The sequence below is a fragment of the Petaurus breviceps genome, unplaced genomic scaffold (genome assembly GCF_028583685.1).
Source record: "Petaurus breviceps papuanus isolate PSGF00001 unplaced genomic scaffold, PetGlider_PUasm1.0 175, whole genome shotgun sequence".
NCBI classification, from domain to species: domain Eukaryota; kingdom Metazoa; phylum Chordata; class Mammalia; order Diprotodontia; family Petauridae; genus Petaurus; species Petaurus breviceps.
The window spans coordinates 68,493,457-68,517,398 of record NW_027185764.1 but is presented as its reverse complement, the minus strand read 5'-3'; the positions used below and the strand labels follow the sequence as shown (position 1 = coordinate 68,517,398).

At 33.8% G+C, this 23,942-nt stretch overlaps 1 protein-coding gene across 1 annotated transcript in view; it reads right to left on the bottom strand.

Moving 5' to 3' along the window:
• Positions 1 to 1,917: 1,917 nt before the first annotated feature.
• The window catches only part of UGCG (UDP-glucose ceramide glucosyltransferase), a 53,838-nt gene continuing 31,813 nt past the window's right edge, over positions 1,918 to 23,942 (bottom strand). The window contains exons 2-9 of the mRNA XM_069085314.1: positions 22,726 to 22,867; positions 16,436 to 16,538; positions 13,921 to 14,022; positions 12,342 to 12,454; positions 7,633 to 7,811; positions 5,478 to 5,564; positions 4,836 to 5,025; positions 1,918 to 4,387 (exon numbers count right to left, since the gene is read on the bottom strand). Of these exons, the coding sequence (XP_068941415.1) occupies positions 4,217 to 4,387; positions 4,836 to 5,025; positions 5,478 to 5,564; positions 7,633 to 7,811; positions 12,342 to 12,454; positions 13,921 to 14,022; positions 16,436 to 16,538; positions 22,726 to 22,867 (1,087 nt within the window). The 3' untranslated portion in view covers positions 1,918 to 4,216. The remainder of the gene's footprint in view (positions 4,388 to 4,835; positions 5,026 to 5,477; positions 5,565 to 7,632; positions 7,812 to 12,341; positions 12,455 to 13,920; positions 14,023 to 16,435; positions 16,539 to 22,725; positions 22,868 to 23,942) is intronic.

Below are 23,942 nucleotides of genomic sequence, written 5' to 3'. Positions count from 1 at the left end.
GCAATGGAATACTATTGCACCATAAGAAATGAAGAGCAGATAGGCTTCATATTTATCTGGAGGCTTATATGAACTGATGCTGAGTGAGAAGAGCAGAACCAGGAAAAATTTGTATACAATTACAGATACAGTGCGTGACGACCAAATTTGATAGACTGAACTCTTCTCATAAATGCAGGGCTATAAGTAATCTCCAAAAGACTCATGATTGAGAGAGATGTCTATGTTTAGAGAAAGAACTAGAAAGAACTGAGTTTGAATGCAGATTGAAGCAAGTTACCTGCTCTCTTTAGACTTTTTCTTGTTTGGTTTTGTTTCCTCTTTCTCATTGTTCATTCCATCTGATACAATCCTTTATAACCTGACCAATGACTAATGTGAAAGTATCTGTAGATCCTACACCTGAATGTATGCTGCCATGGAGGGTGTGTGTGTGTGGGGGGGGGGGGGAGGAGGGAGGGGAAGAAAATTTGAAACTCAAAGAAATGGGGAACTGAAAATTATAAACTAAAAGTAAATGAACAAATTAATAAAGACAAAAAAGAAGAAAAACAAAGAAAAAAAGAAAATGAAAATGTGGGACCTCCAAGCTGTTAACAGCTATCTAGTCTAGGGTATTATCTAGTCTATTAACCTGAGGTCCAAGAAAAGATTTCAGGGAGTTTGATAACTTGGGCCCTTCAATACTTTTATACTTATTTCAATACAATTTGTTTCCTTTGTAATCACATTTTAAAAGTTTTATGCGGGGATGGCTAGTTGGTGCAATGAAAAGAGCACAGGCCCTGGAGTCAGGAAGACCTGAGTTCAAATTCGGCCTCAGACACTTTACACAAAAACTAGTCTTGTGACCTTGGGTAAGTCACTTAACCCCAATTGCCCTACCTTTCCCCCTCTAAAAAGCCTCCCCCCAAAGCCATCTGTATAATAATGTCACTAATAAAAAAAATAACGTACATCACTATAAAAATGCCTTTGATTAAAAAAAAAAACTTTATGCCTACTACTAAAAGGAAGCAATTTATTATAATAGTGAATACAAAGAACATGGGGCTGCTGGCCCCTGTTCTGCTTGTTAGCAAGCTTTGAGTAGCTATGAGTCTTGGGCACTTGCCACTTATCATCTCTGGGTCTCATTTTCTCTTTGGGTCAGATGATCTCTTTGTCTCCCTTCCAGTTCTAACCATCTTTGAACAAAATTATTTTGGGCTTTCTTAATGCCAAATGCATACAGACTCTTAATAAATATTAAGTATAAGTTTTATTAACTTGAAACTGCATTTGTGGTAAAGAAGATCCAGGAGGCACATAAAAAATAGGAAAGTCATGGAAATTTATCAGATTCAGGGTCTCTGTACATTATGTGTGTACATACATATGTATGTATATACATAAATATGTGTGTGATTGTGTGTATATGCATGTATGTAACTCCCTTAAACTAAATTTAAAAGCTCTTAAAATGCAGGTTTTGAAACTCAATTCATTATTATATTCAGATTTCTGATATACAATAGATGATAAATTGTAATAGCTAATAGTGTTTCAAAATATACAAAAGTCAACTAAGTTTAAGTACCCACTATATGTGCCAGGCACTGTGCTAAACACTGAAGATATATCCTTAATATAGTCTGAGGATGTAAGAGCATGACATACTCTCATTTCACAGATAAGGAAAATGGGACATGCCAGGATTGATGACACATATCACACAAAATCACACACAGCTACTAAATGTCTGTGATCACATTTGAACTCAGGTCTTTCTGACTCCAGGTTCCATCGAGCTATCTAGCTGCCCTAACATAATTTTTGTAGACTAACATATTGGATTTCATACTAAAACTCTAGGTAAAACAAACAAAAAAAAAATACAGGCAATAATTCTTTAAAAAAAAAAGTCTCAGAGATAAGTTTTGATTGTATTCAAAATTTTATTTTTTTCAACAAAAAACTAAAGACAATGATTTTAAATAATAAAACATGGTAAAGTGTATTCTAGACATTTGTTGGTATCTTTAAAGATAGCTTATTAAATTAAATTTGGACTCCTGCAGTTCTGTTGTGATGCTCTCTATAGCATTTGTATTAATTCTTTCCATTTCATAATCAATTCATACTTCCTAAACAACCTGTATGTTTAAGTGAAGCTTTGCTTTTGTGAGCTAGACTCCACTACTGCAAAAAGCACACATGTAGAACAGTAATTTTCCATATCTACAAAACATAAGAAGTCTGTTCAGCCTTTTTTGGTTTTGTTACATTGCCCACACTGAGATCAGCATAAAGCTAAATTTAAGCAAGGCATGGCATCAACCAAACTTCATTAAACACAAACCAAATATAAACACAGTCAGCAAAATTAAGCTGTGTAATAGTGATGAAAAAAGAAACATTTAGTGGGTCACAACTAGACTGGTTTTCATTGTGCAACTCTCCTCAGGAAACATCACTACCTGATTCACATAAGAAATGGAACACGCATCAAAGCCTTTGTTCATGTAGAAAATGCCCTTCAAACAAATTCAGTGATATCATAAGGCAATAGAATATTAAACAAAGTGAAAGCAATTTGGCCCAGAGAAATGCTTGTATATAGTTTATACACAAGATACACACACATATAGTACATTTTAAACTGTGTGTATATTCATCATTAGACAATTAAATGGATTGGCTCAGTGAGGTGAAAAAAGTATCCATTTTCTATAAATACATGTAGTTATTGCTAATATGCTACACATTACACCTTGACAAAGAAACTGTAATAACTTGAAAATTAAAGCTGCCATATTGCCATTGCTAGCCCTGCAATTAGCCAGTAGACATTCATTGTGACATGCCATCTAATTGTGAAGAAAAAGCATAAATATCATTATAAAAACAAAAGGCTTATGCACCGTCCCTTAAATGTTTGCCCATTAAACAAAAAAGTCCAGTTCACCACAAGTTAACAACAGCCTGACAAGAGAGAAAGGCAAGTTTAAGGGTGTGATGGGAAGGGAAGGATGAAGTACAGCATGCATTTACAACTTACATTAATCTAGTCTATTTAGTTATACAAAAATTCAATTTAAATAAGACTAGACTAACTGTAGTAGGCACAAAAGAAAAGCTAACAGTAGACTTAGTTTGATACTGATTAAATTTAACAATAAACTCATCCTGCCCTTCTTAATACTCTACTGCAGTTTTAATTTATTGATGACTAGAATATTTGCTTACTTAAAAAAAGATATCAAATACCTGCATCATGAAATTACATTCTTATTAACAATAAGACATACTGTGTAAGAAAATAGGTCATGTGTGAAATGTTTCTGAAATGCATTTTTTTCTCACAACTATCAAAACATTCACTCATACTAAAACAAAACCAACCCCCCTGAAAAAAGTTAAGGAAAAGTAGAATAAGGATTAGGGGTACAGGGAAGGAAGGGTTAAGCTACACTAATTACAGCACAGTGATTAACAATGGTTCAAGACAGAACCAACAAGAGTTGGCCAAAAAGATGCCTTCGATACATGGCTACCATTAAAAACCAAACAGTCCACTTTTGGTTCATTGCAGTGAGACGAAAAAAAAAAAACCCAATTCTCTCATATATACATATAAATACAAGACTCCAGCTCTTTTTAAATTTTTTTCAGGTTTGTTTTTTGCAAGGTCTAGTTTCCTAATACAATTTATATTTGCTCTGCAGCAACTACAAGAGGTAGTCATAAAACATGAAAAAGTTTCTCCACTAGTTCCTCATAGTCTGCACAATCATATTAGACATTCCATATAGATAGGCATAAAATGACTATCTAGTCCTTTGGTAGCCATTAGGCCAAAGATGATTCCATTCCACAAATTTACCAGACTAGCTTATTGTCAAATCTGAAATTTTCTCTACTGAAGGGTACTGTCATAATGTTTGCTGCAGAGCAATTATATGTTCCTTTCTTTTTTTTTAAGGGTCCTAGAACCAATTCTCTTGATTCTCTATTTGTACAAAACAAGGTACCAGTTGGCCAAGATGACACGTATTTTTTTTCCTTTTTCACAGATGCAAGTGCCATGCAAAATAAATTAAAGAACAGATACCAAAACATACAAGTAATAAAACTATTGAAGGTAGATTTTTAAAGCATTTATATAAACATAATTTATAATACTTCTTTCTCTTTTTTTCTTTTTATTTTCTTAAATACAGTCACAAAGCTGTGGTTATACGTCAAGGATTTCCTCTGCCGTGCCTCCACAGCGTAATCTGTAGCGTCCTGTTCGCCAGCTTATAGTAGGGTCCCACAGTGCCGATAGGAAAATGTATATTGTCATGGATTCTCGGATGAACCAAGCTACTGCATAATCAAGTTTTGAAAAACATAGAGCGCCACCCTAGGAATTACAAAAATTAACATTTAATATTTCCTTTCTTTATTGCATTACATATCAAGAATTATATTAGAAACAAATCTCTGTTTTTATCATTACAAGTATACTTTAAGTTGTAATTTAATTCTGTGTAATTAAAAATTTTTAAACATAAATTTCTCATACTCTCTAATAATTGCTTCTCAAATTTAAAAAAATTAAGTACAAAAGAAAATCATGGGATACTGAAGAAACTGTCATTGGTCCTTCCATCTATCAAATACTATATATATTATTATATACTATATATAATGTACTTCCCACAGTCCACATTTCATTTACAAGGAATTGAAATAATTCTAAATTTAACACTCAGACTCAGCAGAAAACTGATGAGTGTTTCTAACCAAAGAGTATAGAATTTGTTCAATTCCTTAAGCTTAAAAAAAAATTGTCTTGCTCAACTACATACCTGGACACCCCTGAGTTGAATATAGTCAAATATAAACCAGGCCAGGCAATGACACATGAAAAATACCATGATATCCCATCGAAATACATGGTGAGCTGCCCATCCAATAATTAAACTGGCAACAAAACATTCAGAAATTGGTTCACAAATTATTGTTGCAGGAAGCATATTGATTCGTAGTTTGGTCCACCTAAAAGAAAAAGACTTCTTTAAAAAATAAACAACAGCTCAATTTCAAGATTAATCAATTTAATGTCTAGTCAGACCATTTTTTGGAAATTCTACTCCTTTTAGAATTACAAGATTTTTCTCTCATATTATGTAGCAACACAAACTAAAAAAAAAAAAAAACATCAAACTAGATTAACTATAATGGTCCACACTCTGACAAATAATATATAATATCTAAATAAAGTTTTTTAACTGAATATTTTTAGGTGTTGAAAAGATCAGAGCATTTATTTTTCAAAGGACACAGACATACATACAGGTATATGTATATATGTATGTGTGTGTGGCGGGGGGGAAGAAGGGGGGATGTCCATCCCTCTCAAGGAGAATTAAACTATATATCTGGCAAAAGAAAAAAATTTAACTACATCACAGTGTAGAAAAATAAGCACAGAAGGTGGTTTTATTTACCTGATCATTCTGGACTGAAACTGAGAAATCGAATAGGACCCAGAATTTTGCATTGCAACTTGAGTGGCCATTGCAAACTTCCAACCTCTGGAAATTAATATAATTATTAAATGAAAATTACTTGTGGCTCCTTATATTAAAATATAATTGGTTACATATTTATCCACAATAATTTGATATCAGTTGTAGTTCAGAAATCTTTTGTAAAACTGATATTGAAGAAGACTAGTAAACCAGAAAGAATAACCTAATTGAGGCATAGTATTATCTATGAGTTGTTTTAGTTAAGCAAATGTTTCTGTTTGCTATACTTAATTTAGCATGTGAAATATAAACTACAGTTATGTAAGTACAGTAAGCTACACATACACAAACAATTATGATCTGAACTTGTAGGACATAAAGCTAGATGAGACCTTGGAAATCACTTAGTTCAATTCCCCTCAATTTTACAGATGAAGAAATTAAGGCCACAAGAAGGTAATCTGATTTGCCTATAGTCACACAGCTAGGACTCAAACTCAAGTGCTCTGATTCCATATGAAGTGTTCTTTCCATTGTGCTGTTAAACGAGAAACTGTCACTAAGTCAACAATATAGCCTATGAATTGAGGTTTGGGGCACCAGGTTTGAAAAAACGTAATTAGACAACACATTAATTTCTGTGGTAAAATTAGAGGCAGTTAAGTGGATAGAGTGCTACACCTGAAGAGACTGAAAATTCAGATTTGGCGTAAGACAGTTACTAGCTCTGTTGCCCTAGGCAAGTTGTTTGTTTCCTTCATCTGTAAAATGGATATTATAATGATAGAATACTACCCCCCGCCCCAGCATTATGGTGGAGAAAATGAGATATTTGTAAAGTATTTTACAAATCTTAAAAAATGATATCTAAATGATAGCTATTGTTAATAAGCGGCATCTCATAGCATAAAAATTTAAGGTCAGCTACATAAAAAAACTTCATATAAGGGGCGGCCAGGTGGCTCAGCGAGTAAGAGCACCGACTCCAGGGTCGGGATGACCTGGATCAAATCCGGGCTCAGATACTCAGCACCACACCCAGAAACAACTGGCCATGTAACCTTGAGCAAGTTACTTAACCCCGACTGCTTTAAAAAAAAAAAACTTCATGTAACTTTTAAAAAATAAAAACATCAAATAAACTATGGATCATTTCTGAAATCACACTCTATACATTTTCATCTAAATTCTAAAAGGTCAAAACATTAAGGCTATAAAGTTACAGTTAATGTTACAAATATTCTTTTAAATACACTAGTAACTGAACTCATACTTTTTCTTTTTTCTTTTTTGGAGGGGGGCAAGACAAGGCAGGTTAACTGACTTGCCCAAGGTCACACAGTAACATCAAGTGTCTGAGGCCGAATTTGAACTCAGGTTCTCCTGACTCCAGGGCCATATTTACTGCACCACCTAGTTGCCCCACTATGCATTTTCTTAAAAGAAGATAAGTAGGAGAGAATAGGCTACAATGAGGTAACATAAAAAACAGCTTACGTCTTATATACGTTATTTTGCAACTTTTAAGTCATGTCATGCACAAATTTTAGGAGAAGAGTAGCATATTTTAGGGTTTGATGAAAAAAGAAACCAGAAGCTCAACTTCTACCACAGACATATTAATTTAGCATTTTAAATTGCTTCCCATTTAAAAAAAAATAAAATGCCCTCTCCTATGGTTCCCTAATCAAAGGCAAACAAAAATTTCTTTAGAAGACTCATTTATTTCTTCACTTTAATAATTTGAAAGATCCTTGATTTTGGTAGCATGAGCATTCCCTCCACTAACAAATCTATCCAAAATGAATGCCACAAATGGAGTTCAGTCCCTGATGGCCAACCTTGTGCAGATAAACCTCACTAAATAAAAAAAGATGAATCCTTGGACAATAAACACTAAGTCCCTCTCTGGAACTTTTCTCAAAGCCTTCCAGTTTGGTTAGGCCTTGCCAGAGCTTGTGTCCTACTAGAATAGTCTTTAAGAATCCAGGAATAGCAACTGAGTAAAATTCTGGTGGGAAGAAATGTGTGTACTCATTTATAATCTTTTTTAGAAATTATTTTTCTATGTCAAATACAAATACTACTTTGTGCTGCTAATAAAAACACTGATTTAAATTAGTTATCTTACCGGTCAGCTATTGCTTTAGCCATAAAATAATCTTCAGCAATGTATTGAGCAAAAGCTATAAGCCCTCCAGCTTGATCTAATACATCCTTCCTCATCAAACATGACATTCCTGTCACACATTTGAACCCAGTAACATTAGCTGAGATATAAGACCTTGGATGTGAAGTTCCAAAATAAACCTGTAAAATAAAAACCAAAATTAATGTTTTATGGTACTGAAACAGGAAGTGTAAACAATTTTCCAAATAAATTATCTGTAAACATACATTCTATCATTTTTTTGTAGGCAAATATTTAGGCTCAAAATGGAAGACACAGGTATTTAGACATTTACTCAGTCTTATCCTTCTTGATCTTTATGCTTCATCTGACACAGCTGACCAACTCTCTCCTAAACAACTTTTTTCCTCTCTGGGTTTTCACTGATATTCCTCTGTCTTGATTCTCCTCCCACCTATCTAGTCAAAACTTCTCCATCTCCTTTACTGGATTATAATCCATGTCCTACACCCTCAAACAATGGGTGCATCCTAATGCTCTATCCTAGACCCCTTTGGGTTTCTCTCAACACCCCCTATGACCTTATCAGATGCCACAGACTCAGTTATCATCTATTTAACAATGATTCCTAAATCTTTATGGCAAGCTGAAGTCTCTCCCCTGAGCTCCAGTTATACATTCCCAACTAGTTAATATAGGTTATGAATTTAATGTCCTGGGAGTATCCTCAAGATTAACACACCTAAAATAGATTTTATTATCTTTTCCCCAAAATCTACTCCTCTTATAAACTTCCCTATAATTCCAATCAAGCAAGTTTCCAACTTTGAATCACTCCTAGCTATTCATTTTCCCTCACCCCATATATCCAATGAGTTCTACTTCCACTTGCCACTCACAGAGCCATCACCTTCATTCAGGCCTAAATAACTTCTTGCTTGAAGTACTGCAATAGCTTCCTAATTAATCTCCCTGTCACAGGTGTCTCCCTTCTTGTAATGGTAATTGGATATCTTCCCTGCCCCTTAATAGGCCAAATGCAATCACATGAAGCCTGTGGTGGGAGGAGTTTGTTGAACAGGCAGAGCAGGAAGTTAGAATAGTTAGTACAGTAGGAGAAAGATGATGCAAGCTTGTGAGTAGGCTTTGGGACGGTGTTGTGCCCTGCTGTGTCTATGGTGTATTAACTTCTTTGTTGCTATGATGGATTCGATTTTCTGGTGTTGGGATTTGGCTTTCTGGTGTCTGGATAAATGTTTTGCTTCTGTCTTATATATGAAGAGTCTGTTATATTTTACAATTCAGAATTATGCCAGCATATTTATAGTCACCATATCATGTTGACATTACACTTCTCTAATTCAACTTATGCACAATTGCCAAAGTGATGTTACTAAAGCAGAAGGAAACACCCAACATTCCATGCTCTCTTTCCATGACTGTACAGGTCTATGCTTCATACATAAAATGTAATCCCTTCTCAAACCTCTTAAAATCCCTAGTTTCTTCCATAGCACTGCTTAATGTACTACTTCCTTCATGAGTCTTCCAAGATGCTAGCTAATGCCTCATAAATTTTGCAACTACTTGTTTTGTACAAACTGATATGTATCTTCTCCCACAGTACTTAAGCTCCTTGAGGGTACAACTGTTTTATTTTTATCTTTGTATCCCCAGTACCTAATACAGTATTTGAAATACAATGGGAACTTAATAAATGCTCTTGAAAGCTTGGCCCCAAAAAGGAGATATGAGAAGACTTCTGCTTCTTTGCAAGGGTCTGGGTCCATGATGTGGATAATTGTAACAACATCGTCAGATTTTTTTCAATATGATGATCCGTTTTGCTAAATTTTATTCTCTTTTTCTCTTTAAAAATTATTTATTATAGGAGATTGTTCCCTGGAAGGGGAAGAGGAAAGGTTATGGGGGAAAATTGAGGTAATGTAAAAATAAAAGCTATCAATAAAATGTATTAATAAAAATTACTCATTGAGTGGGAAATACTTGTTCTAATAGACTGCTCACTTATAGTTTCCTTTTACAGGAGGCTTGTAGGAAGGAAATAAAGAATATATTTTGTTCTCTGATCAACAAGAGCAATTTTAAAATTTTACCTATTAGTATAAATATTAATCTTTCACCAAGTATAGATCCCACACATAAAATAAGATCTCTTGGAAAGAAAAAAAAATGTACACTATATACATAAATTTGCACAGAGGTCTATATGACACAGGTTTTATGCAAACTGGATAAGGGGTAGGGAGATAATGGCCTATATTCAGCTCGAGATAGTACTTTAATATTTAATTTAAATAAAAATTAAATGGTTAAATCACATATATTTACATATGGGATACAACCTGACATCTTCAATGCTTCATGTTTTTCCAAAATTCGCATGGGGGAAAGAAAAGATAAAAGTAATATGTTATGTGCATACCCTGAACCCTTGCTTCCTTGTTACAGATCCTGTCATAATCAGACACTTCCTATCTCCCACTAATCCCCAATGTGAACTCTCTCTTACCTAATCTCATAACAATCAGTTTTATTTTCTTAATTTGTCTTTATCTTTTTCATACAAAAAATACAAAATGAAGCTTAACACAGACACATAGACAACCCATATCTTAGCTGGTTCCTCTCCATCTCCAAAAACTGTATTACATAGGTCATAAAAGATAAGTCTGTTCAGGGAGTGTCAAGAGGGAAAATATGAAATAATAAAGCTTTTTACTCTTAACCCCTTTGAGATAATCTACTTTTCATTATTTATTCAAATGAGTAGAAAACAGATTTTCTTAGAAAATCCATGCATAGTTCTGGAATTTTTATGCAAATAGGATGAATTCAAACCTCCTTCCTACACCTTATATCCAATGAATCCCAAAGTTTGGGTCTGACCTGAACTCAACTCAAAATACATTTGACAATATATTAAACAACTCAAGCAGTTACAAAGAGTAGTACATAAACCAAGCATAGCAAAAGACAATTCCCTAAACCTGCCTAAGTTTTAATAAAGACCCATCAAGGGTTCTCTGGTGACTTAGGGACAACATTCACATCAATGTCTATGAGAAGCCTTGAAGATTTGATGGAAAGAACCAACAGTCTTAGAAACAACTAAAATTTAAAGAGTTTACCTTAGAATGACAATAACACACAGTAGGCACATGCATTTTGTAGTTTCCAAAACTAGGAAAATTTGCATGGTACATAAGGATATTAAGTATTTAATTTTGCAAGAGTTCTTCAAGACTGTTTTACTAAACCAAAACCAAATACTTTTAAAATGGCTACTGTACAATTTCTTGCTGTGAGGGAAAAATGCTGCCATTCTATATTAAATGTCGCTGTCAAAATATTCTAAAATCCAAATAAAAACATGGCAGAGCAAATTTCTATCTCCATCTCCAATCTTGAGATCCGGAAGACCTAGGTTAAGTAAGTCCTGCCTCTGCCCCATGAATGAATCCTGGGCAAGTCATTTAACCTCTTGGTGCTCCCAAGTACTTTTAAGGCTCTAAATTGCAGACTAATTATGATTGTGTTGGTAGAGAAAATTTTATCACTATAAATTTTCTACACTAATGAAATGAAATCATAAGTCTCAAACATTTTTTAAAATGTTATTTTTATCCTCTCCAGTACAGTTATTTTAAATAATTCTGAGGAACTTAACTGCTACAACATTTAAAAGAACAGCTACAATTTAAAAACTATCAAACCAAATTTACTTCTTATTAAACAATGAAATGAAAGTTTCTCAGAAGAAATATTACCTATCAACACAAAAGAATTTGACAGAGTTTCTATTGATTAATATATGTCAGGAAAAATCAAGGAAGGCTTCCACAATGTTGGGCAGAGCTGTGGCAAACATGGGAATATACCATAAGAGTCACATAGAATGGACAGGCATGAAAGGGTTTTTTGATTGGAAAAAACTCAAAGGATATATGCATGAAAAGCCTTCCTTTGTCAAACAGCAATGTTTTCTTAAGACTATATTTCTAAGAACCTACTGTATCCTATAATCTTCCTTCCAACATCCTATTTATTCACAATACTGGAACCAACAAGCAAGGAGCAAAGAGAAATGAGATGCCTTTATTCAACAAGAAGAATAAGGATTCACTAAAGTTTTGAACTTAAAAAACATGTGATATGAGTGGAAAAATTGAAGAAGTGAAGTTCATTTTACAACTTTACTTCATCAAAATTACAGTCTGCTAAGAAACTGGGATTGTCAGTTATGGGTGAACCTTTTAATTCTAGTTTTACCCCAAGCTGTATTCCAAATCCCTCAGGTACTGTATGAAATCTGCAAATCAACCAAGGAGCATAGGACAGATTTTAGAGACTCTTCCCATTATCAAGGCCAGGATAAATAGTCAGAAAGGTCTCCATAGCACTTATTCAATGCACTCCAGGAGAGAAGCAAGGAGGCCAAGGAGCAAATGCAAATCCTAGAAACTCCTAGGGTGGAACAGTTTCATCCTTTCTCTAGCTAGATGATTCTGCTTTTTATCAACTGTCCTTTAAGTCCAAGTATTTACCAGATATATCAAATATCAGGGGAAGATTCAGGTGTTCTAGGTTCACCCTAATTCTAACTCATACCCTTAGAACAACCCCAAAGTACTTTAAAGAATTTTGAACCTTGGCAACATAATGTCACTCATAAATACCACACTCACCTGTTCTAATGTAGCAGCAAAACCCTGTCTGTCTGCAACATAGGGTAGACCATGAACCAAGCCCACTTTTTCTGTCATTTGATTAACCATGTCGGTTAACGTGTCTGGAATTACTAGAAAAAAAGAATGGGAAGATTATTTTTCTTTAATTAAAATGCAAAAGACACTAAAATTTTCTTTGTGAATCATAATATAAATATAAAATATTACTATATTTGCATTTAAATAAATATAAATATAACTATCAAATAAATTGGGCTGTGTGCCAAATTCCAAAGAAGTATTAAAACAAACAACAAACCTAAACATTTACAATGTGGATTTTACTAGTAACAGTGGAGTAGAGTTCACATCAACATATAATTAATGAATGCCCACTAATTGGGAGACTATATTGAGAATTATGGAAAATAGCTTTATATGAGAGTTTTAAAGCAGTAATGATAAAATTTACAGATCTGGGGGCGGCCAGGTGGTGCAGTAAGAGCTCTGGCCCCAGAGTCAGGAGACCTGGGATCGAATCCGGGCTCAGATACTTAGCACCACACCCAGAAATAACTGGCTGTGTAAACTTGAGCAAGTTACTTAACCCCAAATGCTTTTAAAAAAATTTTCAGATCTGTGGCCCTACTTTAAGAAAAACTGCCTATTAAAAACTTACAAAACAAAGTTTTCACTCTATTAAAAAACCTCACAATAGCATTTCTGAAAACAGTAAGCTTCCCAATCACATTCAAAAGGATTTGAAATTTAAAATTTTAATTTATAACTAACTTGTAAGACATTTTCCATAAAATGGGAGCACACATATTTTAAAATTAAAAATGAAAACTGAGCATAAGACAGAGATAATGAGAAGATAACCTATTTCCTTCAAAACCAATGCAAAATATATTATGACCTGTTTGCTACAGAGGAAAAAATGGGATTTAGGAAAATTTCTAAAATACCTGACCAAATAATATATGGACTTTTTCAAAGCAATAATTAAGTTTCAAATTTCACTATTACCAGCAAGTGCTTGATTAAATCATTTACATGTGTGTATGTGCATATTCTAATAAAAAAGGCATTAACATGGCATACTTGATAGAAATAAAGCCTGAGAGTATGGATGATTCAGTAGACAAATTTTTTGATGGTAAAAGTCTTCTCACAGAAGGTTGTGCACATTAATGAAATTAGAGGTCCAGACTACTACACATACACACACTCAAAAATATTCCAGTAAGAAATGTACCTATTGTCCTTAAATCTCCATGTACACAAACTATTCTTTAAATAAAAAATAAAATGGAATAAACAGATGGAAACATAAAGATCTAGACATGCAAAAGTTATTAGGTTATATAATAGTCTTTTTGTAATTAGGAACACACATTAAGGACACTGATCTTAAGATAAAGAACTGCAAGGTAATTTACACATCTTTTCAAAAGGCGAACTTCTTTGCCACCTCTATGCTATCATGTAATAACGAAGTCACTTTTCCAACTCAAAAAAGAGGAACTTGCAGTAAATTACAGTTCAATTATTTACGAACAAATAAATGTATAAGATAAAGAAAGAAACACCTCACCTTTAATTCCACTATCACAAATCCATATAAGGTCATATTTTGCAACTTCATACCCTGGCATTAAATTATTAATTTTGGGATTAATCCCAACTTTCTTGCCTCCTAAAAATTTAAAAATACAGAAATGAAAGAGATCACATGATATATACACTAACTTCTACACTTTACATCACAGTCAATGGGAGAAAAAGACACCACAGACAACCCTATAACACACTTTTCAAAATATATTTAAAAGCTGGCTTAGTTATAAAATAAAAATAAACACTGAAAATCTCAACATTAATTTTATCTTACACAATTCAGAAATAAAAGGTGACAAACTATAAGTGAATTAGGAGAGTAAGTAATAGTTTACCTGTCAGATCTATGGAGAACAGAAGAATTTATGACCAAATAAGAAATATGAAATGTATAATGGATAATTTTGATTACATTAAATTCAAAAATTTTTGCACAAAGCCAATGTAACAAGGTTAGAAGAGAAGCAGAAAGCTGGGAAACAATGTTTACAGTCAGTGTCTCTGATAAAGGCCTCATTTCTAAAATATATAAAGAACTGAGTCAAATTTATAAGAATACAAGTCATTCCCCAGCTGATAAATGGTCAAAGGATATGAACAGGTAGTTTTCAGAGGAAGAAATTAAAGCTATCTATAGTCATATGAAAAGTTCTCTAAATCACTACTGATTAAAGAAAAACAAATTAAAACAACTCTGAGGTACCATATCACACCTATCAGATTGGCTAACATGATGAAACAGGAAAATAAACAATGTTGAAAAATGGAACACTGATGCATTGTTGGTGGAGTTGTGAACTGATCTAACTATTCTGGTGAACAATTTGGAACTATGCCCAAAGGGCTATAAAACTGTGCATATCCTTTGATCTAACAATACCACTACTAAGTCTACATCCTAGAGAACATAAAAAAGGGGAAAGGACACACATGTACAAAAAACATTTATAGCAGCTCTTTTTTTGGTGGCAAAGAATTGGAAATTGAGGGGATGGTCATTGGGGAATGGTTAAACAAATGGTGAGCAGGCCAACTTCAGAAAAACCTGGAAAGACTTGCATGAACTGACTGAAGTCAGCAGGAGAACACTGTACATAGTAAAGCAACATTGTGCAATGACTGACTTCGTTACACTTTGCTCTTCTGAGCAATGCAAAGATCTAAGCCAATTCCAAAAGACTCATAATGGAAAATGCTATCCACATCCAGAGAAAGAACTGTGGAGTCTGAATGCAGATCAAAGTATACTATTTTCTATTTTTTTGTTTTGTTTTTTCCTCTTTGTTCTGATTCTTTCACAATATGACTATATAGGAAATATGTTTAACATGATTGTACATGTATAGACTATATCAGATTGCATGCCATCATGGGCAGGAGGGAGAGAAGAGAAATTTAAAAACTAAAAAAAAAAAAAAGAAAAAAAACAGATTTAGGGGGGGAAATTTTATCTTATTTTCTTCAGGATAAAAAAATTTAATGATATAGGAAGAAGACCTTTTGACCTTTGTGAACTTTGTGGCATCAAGTTTCCAGTTCTAAAGTCAGTCCTGCTTTCCTTTTATTAGTTGAATTCCTATCCATCCAGTAAAGGTCAAATTAAATAGCCTTCCTGATTATTCTATAGTATATTGGCTTAGTCCCCTAAAGACTGAATTCTCCAAGAGAAGGGACCAACTCTTATCACACTATTACCTATATACACAGTTGGTGCTTTAAAATGTCATTCAATTTGAATGGTTCCCTAAGTACATTAAATATTAATCCCAACTATCATAGCTATGAATTTAGGGGCTACAGTTGGGTTTCAGAAGCTTGTTTTTCTTCTACTGAATGACAGTGTATTCTTCCCTACTTGACACCCAATTTAAGTCTTGGCTATTCTAAATCAGTGAGATAAAGGTAAAAAGCAAACATACAAAAAACAACCTCCCACCTTTCACATATAAAGAAAAATTTTAAAATGATAGGCAAACATTTTCTTTAAATTACAAGACCATCCTATGTGAGATAATCTTACTCTTATAGCTCAAGTTTCTTTAAGAAGTTGACACATATAGGGGCGGCCAGGTGGCTCAGCGAGTAAGAGCACCGGCTCCAGTGTTGGGACGACCTGGAGATCGAATCCCGGGCTCAGACACTCAGCACCACACCCAGAAATAACTGGCCGTGTAACCTTGAGCAAGTTACTTAACCCCAATTGCTTAAAAAAAAAAAAAAAAAGAAGTTGACACATAATTCAAACTGAGCTGTGTACTTTAACAAAGAGCATAATGAGGGAAAATGGCAAAAGGTTTTTATTTGGAACAATAAGACTCCAAAATGTACTTCAGAGATTAAATTGGTATCTGTAATCTAAATACAATTCATATCTATCTACCTATATTTAGCTATCTATGACTACATAAGACTATAAAACATTATAGGTATTTTACACTACAAAGAACTTTAAAGTGGTTATACAAACAAATCAAAGAATTACTGTTACTTACCTATAAACAATCTAGCATCCACATTTGGGTACTTGCCAAGAAGCTTTTTACATACATCAATGGCTGGATCATCATGATCTTGTACACAAAGAAGTACTTCATACTAATCAAAGAAATTATTGCAAGTTAACTAGCAAACTTTAAAAATCAAGCATGTTATATCTATCATGACTAATTGATCAAAGCATAAAGAAAACAATTATATATGTTAAAATTTAAGAAATCATCATTGGAGACAGAAACAACATATGAATGAATATTAATGGAACAAAAGTACAAAGATCATGCATTTCTTCAGAATTTGACTGATATCCAAGTAGAAAATGGAAATAAATGGGCAGGCAAGACCCAAGATACTTAAGGCTTATCATTTCTATATATGCCTGGCCTGGGATCTTAAATTAAATCCTAAGAATTTCCATCTTCTTCAGTGTCACCTAAGTTCTTTTGAACAACATGATGTTGAGATTTATGATAAATAATACACAAAGTAAGCTAAGCAATAAAACCTCTATCTTGTAGAAGCTTACAATTTTAAAATTAACATTTGTTGAAGATGAAATAATTATGTCAAGTCCTGCTACAATTAATTTCAAGAAAATATTAATGATTTTATTACACTAAATACTGATTATTAAGTGAAATTTACTGAAAATGGGGCTGGAACTCATGTTTTATGAGTACTTTCACTAATGAAATTTGATGTATATAATATTCTTTGCTATAAAAAAACCACATATTCAACCTAATAATTGTGAAGACATCTACCAGGGGGGTAGCTAGATGGCACAGAAAATAGAGCACTGGAGGACCTGACTCCAAATCCAGCCTCAGACACTTATCACATGCTAGTTGTGTGACCTTGGGCAAGTCACTTAACCCCAATTGCCCTGCCTTCCCCTCTCCAAAAAGAAAAAAAAGGCATCTACTAGTACTAACCAGTACTTAAATCTACTCCTTGGTTGTAAGATAAGCCACAAAGTTATCATTTAATACATTACTAAATGTATTACTATTTTTTGTTGTGTTTTTTTAACCTTCATGCATAATGCTACTGACAAAATATTGAAGTATTATACAACTGATCTATCCACAGTCTCAGGCTCCTATGTAATCAATGTCATACATATATGACCTATTTCAAGGAGTGGGGAGGATAGCTGTGACCACAAAACTATGTTATGTGTGTGTAGGATTAGAAGTATATTATCTCACTTATTAAGAGACTGAAAGGAATTTTCTTTGCCTAATGCCTAATATTTGCTGTCATTTTTATTACCTATGTCTCACAACCACTCCCATTTACCCTATTAGTAGCTGAAAGTTATGATTAGGATTTGTTGTCCACATGAAAACTATATTAACTACTCTGATGTTCAGATAGCTAACAAAAAAACTGAGAATGGAAAAAAGACATCTATATGACAAGAATCTCTATAACTTTTTTGGAATTTATGGGCTTTTTTGGAATTTATCAGCAAACATGTGTAATTGAACCCACTAATCTTTTGTTTTCACATTAAATTCTTTCCCAATATATCCTTCCTCTCACACCCAGTGAGCCATCCCTTATAAGAATGAAAGAAAAAAGGGGCGGCCAGGTAGCACAGCAAGTAAGAGCACCAGCCCCAGTGTCGAGATGACCTGGGGAGCGAATCCAGGCTCAGACACTTAGCACCCACCCAGAAACACCTGGCCGTGTAACCTTGAACAAGTTACTTAACCCCAATTCCTTAGGGGCGGCCAGGTGGCTCAGCGAGTAAGAGCACCGGCCCCAGTGTTGGGATGACTTGGGGATCGAATCCAGGCTCAGATACTTAGCACCACACCCAGAAATAACTGGCTGTGTAACCTTGAGCAAGTTATTTAACCCCAATTGCTTTAAAAAAAAAAAAAAAAGAATGAAAGAAAAAAGAAAAGTAGTTCAGCAAAATTAACCAACATATCAACCAAGTCTGACAATTTATGCAATGTTCCATAACTACAGTCCCCAACTTTTACGAGCAAAGGAAGTACATTTTCTCAACCCCTTTTCTTAGTCTAAACTTGTGTCATTAAAATTACAAAACAGTAAGGCCCTAAAAGTACCATCTTCCCTTCCTGAGTTTCAGAAAATTTTTTTTGAGTGAGCCACAAAGTATACAAAGAATTCATAGAAAAGTTAAGAATCTTTCCTCAGAAGAAACTAAAATCATTAAGATCCTTATAGCCAAATTAAGTTGTTCAACTATAATACTCTAAAAAGTTGTAAAAATTTTCACAAACATATTATTTAAATAGATTCAAAAGCTACTGTGATACCTTTGTTATTTATGCCATGTAGCTCTGTAATTACAAAATAGCAAGAAAATATTTATAAAGCAGATCAATTTTTTAAAAAGCTACTTTTTAATAATGGCAATATAGTGCCACTAATTTCTCTACCAAAAATATTTGAGATATAAAATACTAGGAGAACAAGGAAATTTTCCTTTTTATGTAGACGCAAAGGTTTTTAAATACTATTTTCATTAACTAAAACTTCTTTGACCTACTTTTGAAAGCAAAACAATTATCAATACCTTCTGACATCTCAGATTATTACTAAAATTCAGGTTGGTATGACTAAATAATTTTAATCCTTATTATAACTCCAGTTTGATTATGTTTCTGGCACTTAAAAATGATACTAAAATCAAGGTGGCATTTCAAGTAGGTAGGTTCTAAAGAACTGATAAACAAGCATCTTCAGTTTTCAACTATGATAATCAATCATCTTTGTCTTTTAACAAACATTGGTTGCATTTTAATATTAACTTTATATTCTATTATACTAGATTCATTTGTTTTAATACTTTTTACCTTTAATATTATGAAGGCATAATACCTCTGGCTTTCTTCACTTTTCCATTTGCTCATTTCCCTACAAAACAGCTCCACCTACTCCTTTATTCCTGCGTCAACTGTCCCCTCCCTCAAAAAAAAAACCAAAAACCCAGCAATTTTTAGTCATGAAAACATTCATACTTCATTTTGGCACATAAACCATCAGGGCTGACAGAATCAGAGATTTAGTGTTGGAAAGGATCTTTTAGGTCATACAATTCAATCTCCTCATTTTGTAGATGAGAAAATACAGGATCAGAGCAGTCAACTAGCTTGTTCAAGGTTACATAAAAAATAAAAAAATCAGGATCTGAATCCTTCAAGGTAGGACCCTGGACTCAAAAATTCAGTCTCTATTATATGAGACTTGAATTCTACAAAGGATTTAACTAGTATAGAAAATACGCTCTCAAATTCTAATTTTAATGACATATAGCAGAATTACTCTAATGTAAAAAATAAGACAAAGTTGCTTTAGTGGCAGATAATTTTTATAACACCTAAAACCCCATTAAGTTTTTTGCTGTTGTTTTTAGTAAAATATAATGTCATCTGTCTTTTTTTAAAGGTCACATAGTTGGATTAAGTGAAGAAGGAAATTAACACTTTCACAGAATTTTAAGATCTACAAAACACTTTCAGATTCCACATTGCTTGTGTCCACTATAAGCCAAGATATAAGAAAACTTTAATTTGAGATATGAATGTATGCTTAATTTCAAGACTATCTGTCTTTCTCATCATAAATTAAAAGGAAAAAATTATTTTGCATTTCAGCTATTTGGCATTAGCCTGTTATTAAACTTGAGTCAAACCCCATTGTTTTTCCTTTGTAACATATTTGTTTACTTATTGTCTCTTTCTTGTGAGGTCCTTGAGGGCAAGGACTTTCTTTTGCCTCTTTTTGTATCCTCACTGTTTAGCAGTGCCTGGCATAAACTAGGCACGAAAACTTAAATGCCTAGCAACCTATTGCAAAGAGCACTGTATTTGGACTCAAAGAATATGGCTCTGAATCCTGGCTTTATCACTAGATTTCTCTGAACCTCAGCTTCCTCACCTGGAAAAGGAGAAGCTTGAATGACCTCTCCAAATCATGGAGTTTCTTTTTTATATTGTTCTACATTTAAGGACCTATCCAGAGACACCCCCATCCCCACCTTTTTAGCAGCCAGATGCTAAGATTCATAAGACATTAAAACTCTCTTTAGAGCCTATAGTTCATCCTCTTGATTTCATCTATCAATTTAAATGATTGCCTCTCAATCACCTTAACTTAATGATAAAACTATGTTGGCCCTTGTCTAAAAAAAATTCAACATGACACCAAAACATATAAATAAAAATTCTAAATTAACTCAAAAGAGATTCAAAAGAATTTCTTCTTTTCATCACTCTCCTGTACTAGCACAAAAGTCTCCTGATTGGCTTTTCACTCTTTCTGCAGGCTCTCCTCCTTCCCTAATTCTTCCTTCACACAGCTGACAAAACCTTTCCAGGACACTGCACTTATAAATCAGTCACTCCACTGTTTAAAAACTTTCTGTGACACTATAATGCTAGGAAAAAATATACAGACCCTTTCCCCTACCTAGTATTAAAAAGACCCTCTACAATTTGGCTCCAAACTAACTTTCCAGACTTATTTAACAATACTTTCCTTAATAAAATCTGTGTTTTAGTCAAACTGGTCTACTAGTTGTTCCTTAAACTCAAAATTCCATCTCCCATTCTTATGTAATCACATAGGCCATCCCATCCCTGGAATTCATCTCATTTTCAACATGTCCAAAGCAGGACTCATTATAACCCTCCTAAATCAACCTCTTCTATCAGCTTTCCTATTTCTATTGATAGCACTACCATCCTCCCAGTTAACTGAAGATCAAAATCACAGAAGCATCTTTGCCCATTCCCTTCTTAACACATATTCAAACACTGTGTCAACCATTTCTGTTCCCTTGTCCCTATTCACACTGTCACAAACCAAATTCAACCTAGTATTTTCCTTTCATTTGTCCTACTAATTTCTATGCATCTATTCTTTCTCATCTCTAATTCATCCTTCACAAAATTGCCAAAATTATCTTTTAAATGTATAGGTTTGACCACATTGCCCCATGTCTGGAATTTTCCTTTTTCTGGGTATTTCAATTCCTCCTTACATCAATAATTTCCTTTTGCAAATCTCAAACTCAACGTGTCCAAAACAGAACTCATTAACTCACCCTTCCAAAATCCACCTCTCTTCTAAACTTCCTTATTTCTCTCAAAGGTATCACCATCCTTTTAGTCTTCTAGGTCCATTACCTTAGAATTATCCTCAAATATTACTCCCTCACTGTACATGTTAATCAGTTTCTACTTATACAGTTGTCACCTTAGTTCAATTACTCATCAACTCTCATTTACATTACTGCAACAGACTCCTGAAGGGTCTTCTCAACTCAAGCCTCTCATCACTTCAGCACACTGCTGCCAAAGTAATTTTTTTTAATCAAAGATATGAACATATTACTCCTCAATTCAATAAACCAAAATAACTGACTATTATTCCTAAGATCAAATATAAACTGCTCCATTAACTTTTCAAGACTTTCACAAGGTTGTCCCAGCCTATCTTTCGAGCCTAATTACTCCTGCTCACACTCTATGTTACAGCAAAACTGGCCTTCTCTATTCCTCACACAATACTACATCTCCCGTCTCCATGCATTTTCTCATGTCTGTAATGTGATCTCTCCTTATCTCTGGCCTCACAAAAGCTTCCTCTTTAAGACACAGCTTTAAGAAACCATCTTCTATGTGAAGTCTTATCTGATCCCTGCAACTTCTAGTCCCCTTCCTTTTAAACTACATTGTATTTAACTACTTTGAATTTATTAGTATTTGTTCTCTTTATATTTATTTTATATGTACACACATATGTCTGCCTGAATGTAAGCTTCTATGGATAGGGATTATTTCATCCACTTCATTTGCATCTCTAGCACAGTGCCTAGCATATAAGAAGTATTCAGTAAATACCTGTAAACTGAATAATTGATTGATGAGCTGTTTTTGTTGTTCAATCATTTCAGTTATACCCAACTCTTCATGACCCCACATGGGGATTTCTTGGCAAAGATCCTAGAGTGGCTTGCCATTTCCTTCTCCAGTTCATTTTATAAAAAACTGAGGCAAACAGGATTAAGTGACTTACCCAGTCTCACACAGCTAGAAAGTGTCTGAGAGGTCTTCCTGACTCCAGGCCTGGTGCTCTATTACACCACCTAGATGCCCCAAGAGTTATAGCTACCACTATGTTTGTTATTGTCAAAGTATCCTTTCCTTGTGTTCTCCAAGGAGTTGGGGGAAGGGAAATATGTTTCATCCCCAACCTGATTTAAAAAAAAAAAAAAAAACAACTATAACATTGTACTTACCTTGGGATAATCCAATTCAAAAAATGTTTCTAAATTGTTGATTAAATTAGGATCGACACCTTTCAATGGTTTCAAAAGCGTAATGCCAGGAAGTTTGCTATATGGCTGTTTGTCTGTTGCCTTCTTGTTGAGATGCAAACGTCTATAAAAGGTAAAATATAAATAGAGATGTTTAATATACATTATATAAGTTCTATGATACAAGTGAATATTGAGTTATAAACAATAAGAAATGCCAAACTTGCAAATAAATTATTAAACTGGAGTTACAAGTAAATATTTTAATGTTATGATTTGTAGAAGATAAGTTAATCATAGAAGTTAGTAGCACTTTTGTTGTTTCCAGCCACAAAAACCAGTTTCAATGCTTCTTCCATCCCTTACAAAAAAAAAATTAATAAACAAATATATGCTAAGAAAATGGAAATTTTCCTGTTGAACTGTATTTTACATAAAATCAAACAAGTACTTATTATTAAGCTTTTCCAAAAATTAAGTATCTACTATAAGCCATATACTGTGTTAAGCCCTGATGTTGCAAAGACAAATATGAAAGAGTCCCTGCCCACAAGTATCTTGCAATCTATCTAAGGGAGACACAATGTAGATACAAAATATATGCATAACAGATAAAAGGTGACAGGGGAAGGAGTACTGTATAGAATAGTGGTTCTGCACTTCTTGGAGTAAAGAGATGATAAAAATGGAAAAAGGTCCCACATGTACAAAAGTATTTATAGTAGCTCTTTTCATGGAGGCCAAGAATTGGAAATTGAGGGGATTCCCATCAATTGGGGAATGGCTGAAAAAGTTGTGGTATATGAATGTAATTCCACAAGAAATGATGAGCAGACAAACTTCACGAAAACCTAGAAGACTTACATGAACTGATGTTAAGTGAAGTGAGCAGAACCAAGAGAACATTGTACATAGTAAGAGCAACATTGTGTGACAATCAACTTTGACAGACTTTGCTCTTTTCTCAACATTATAATGACAGATTGTATACAAAGACAATTCCAAAAGACTCGTGATGGAAAATGTTATCCATAATTTTTAAATTATCTCTGCTGGATCTATTTTCCAGGTCAGTGTCTGAGTTGTAGGGGTTGAATGAAAATAAAGGGAAGAGTTTATGGAGATTCTTAATTATCATTCAACAATAGGATTAAGAAGCTGAGAAAGAATGACAAAAATGAATTACAAGATCAAAACTG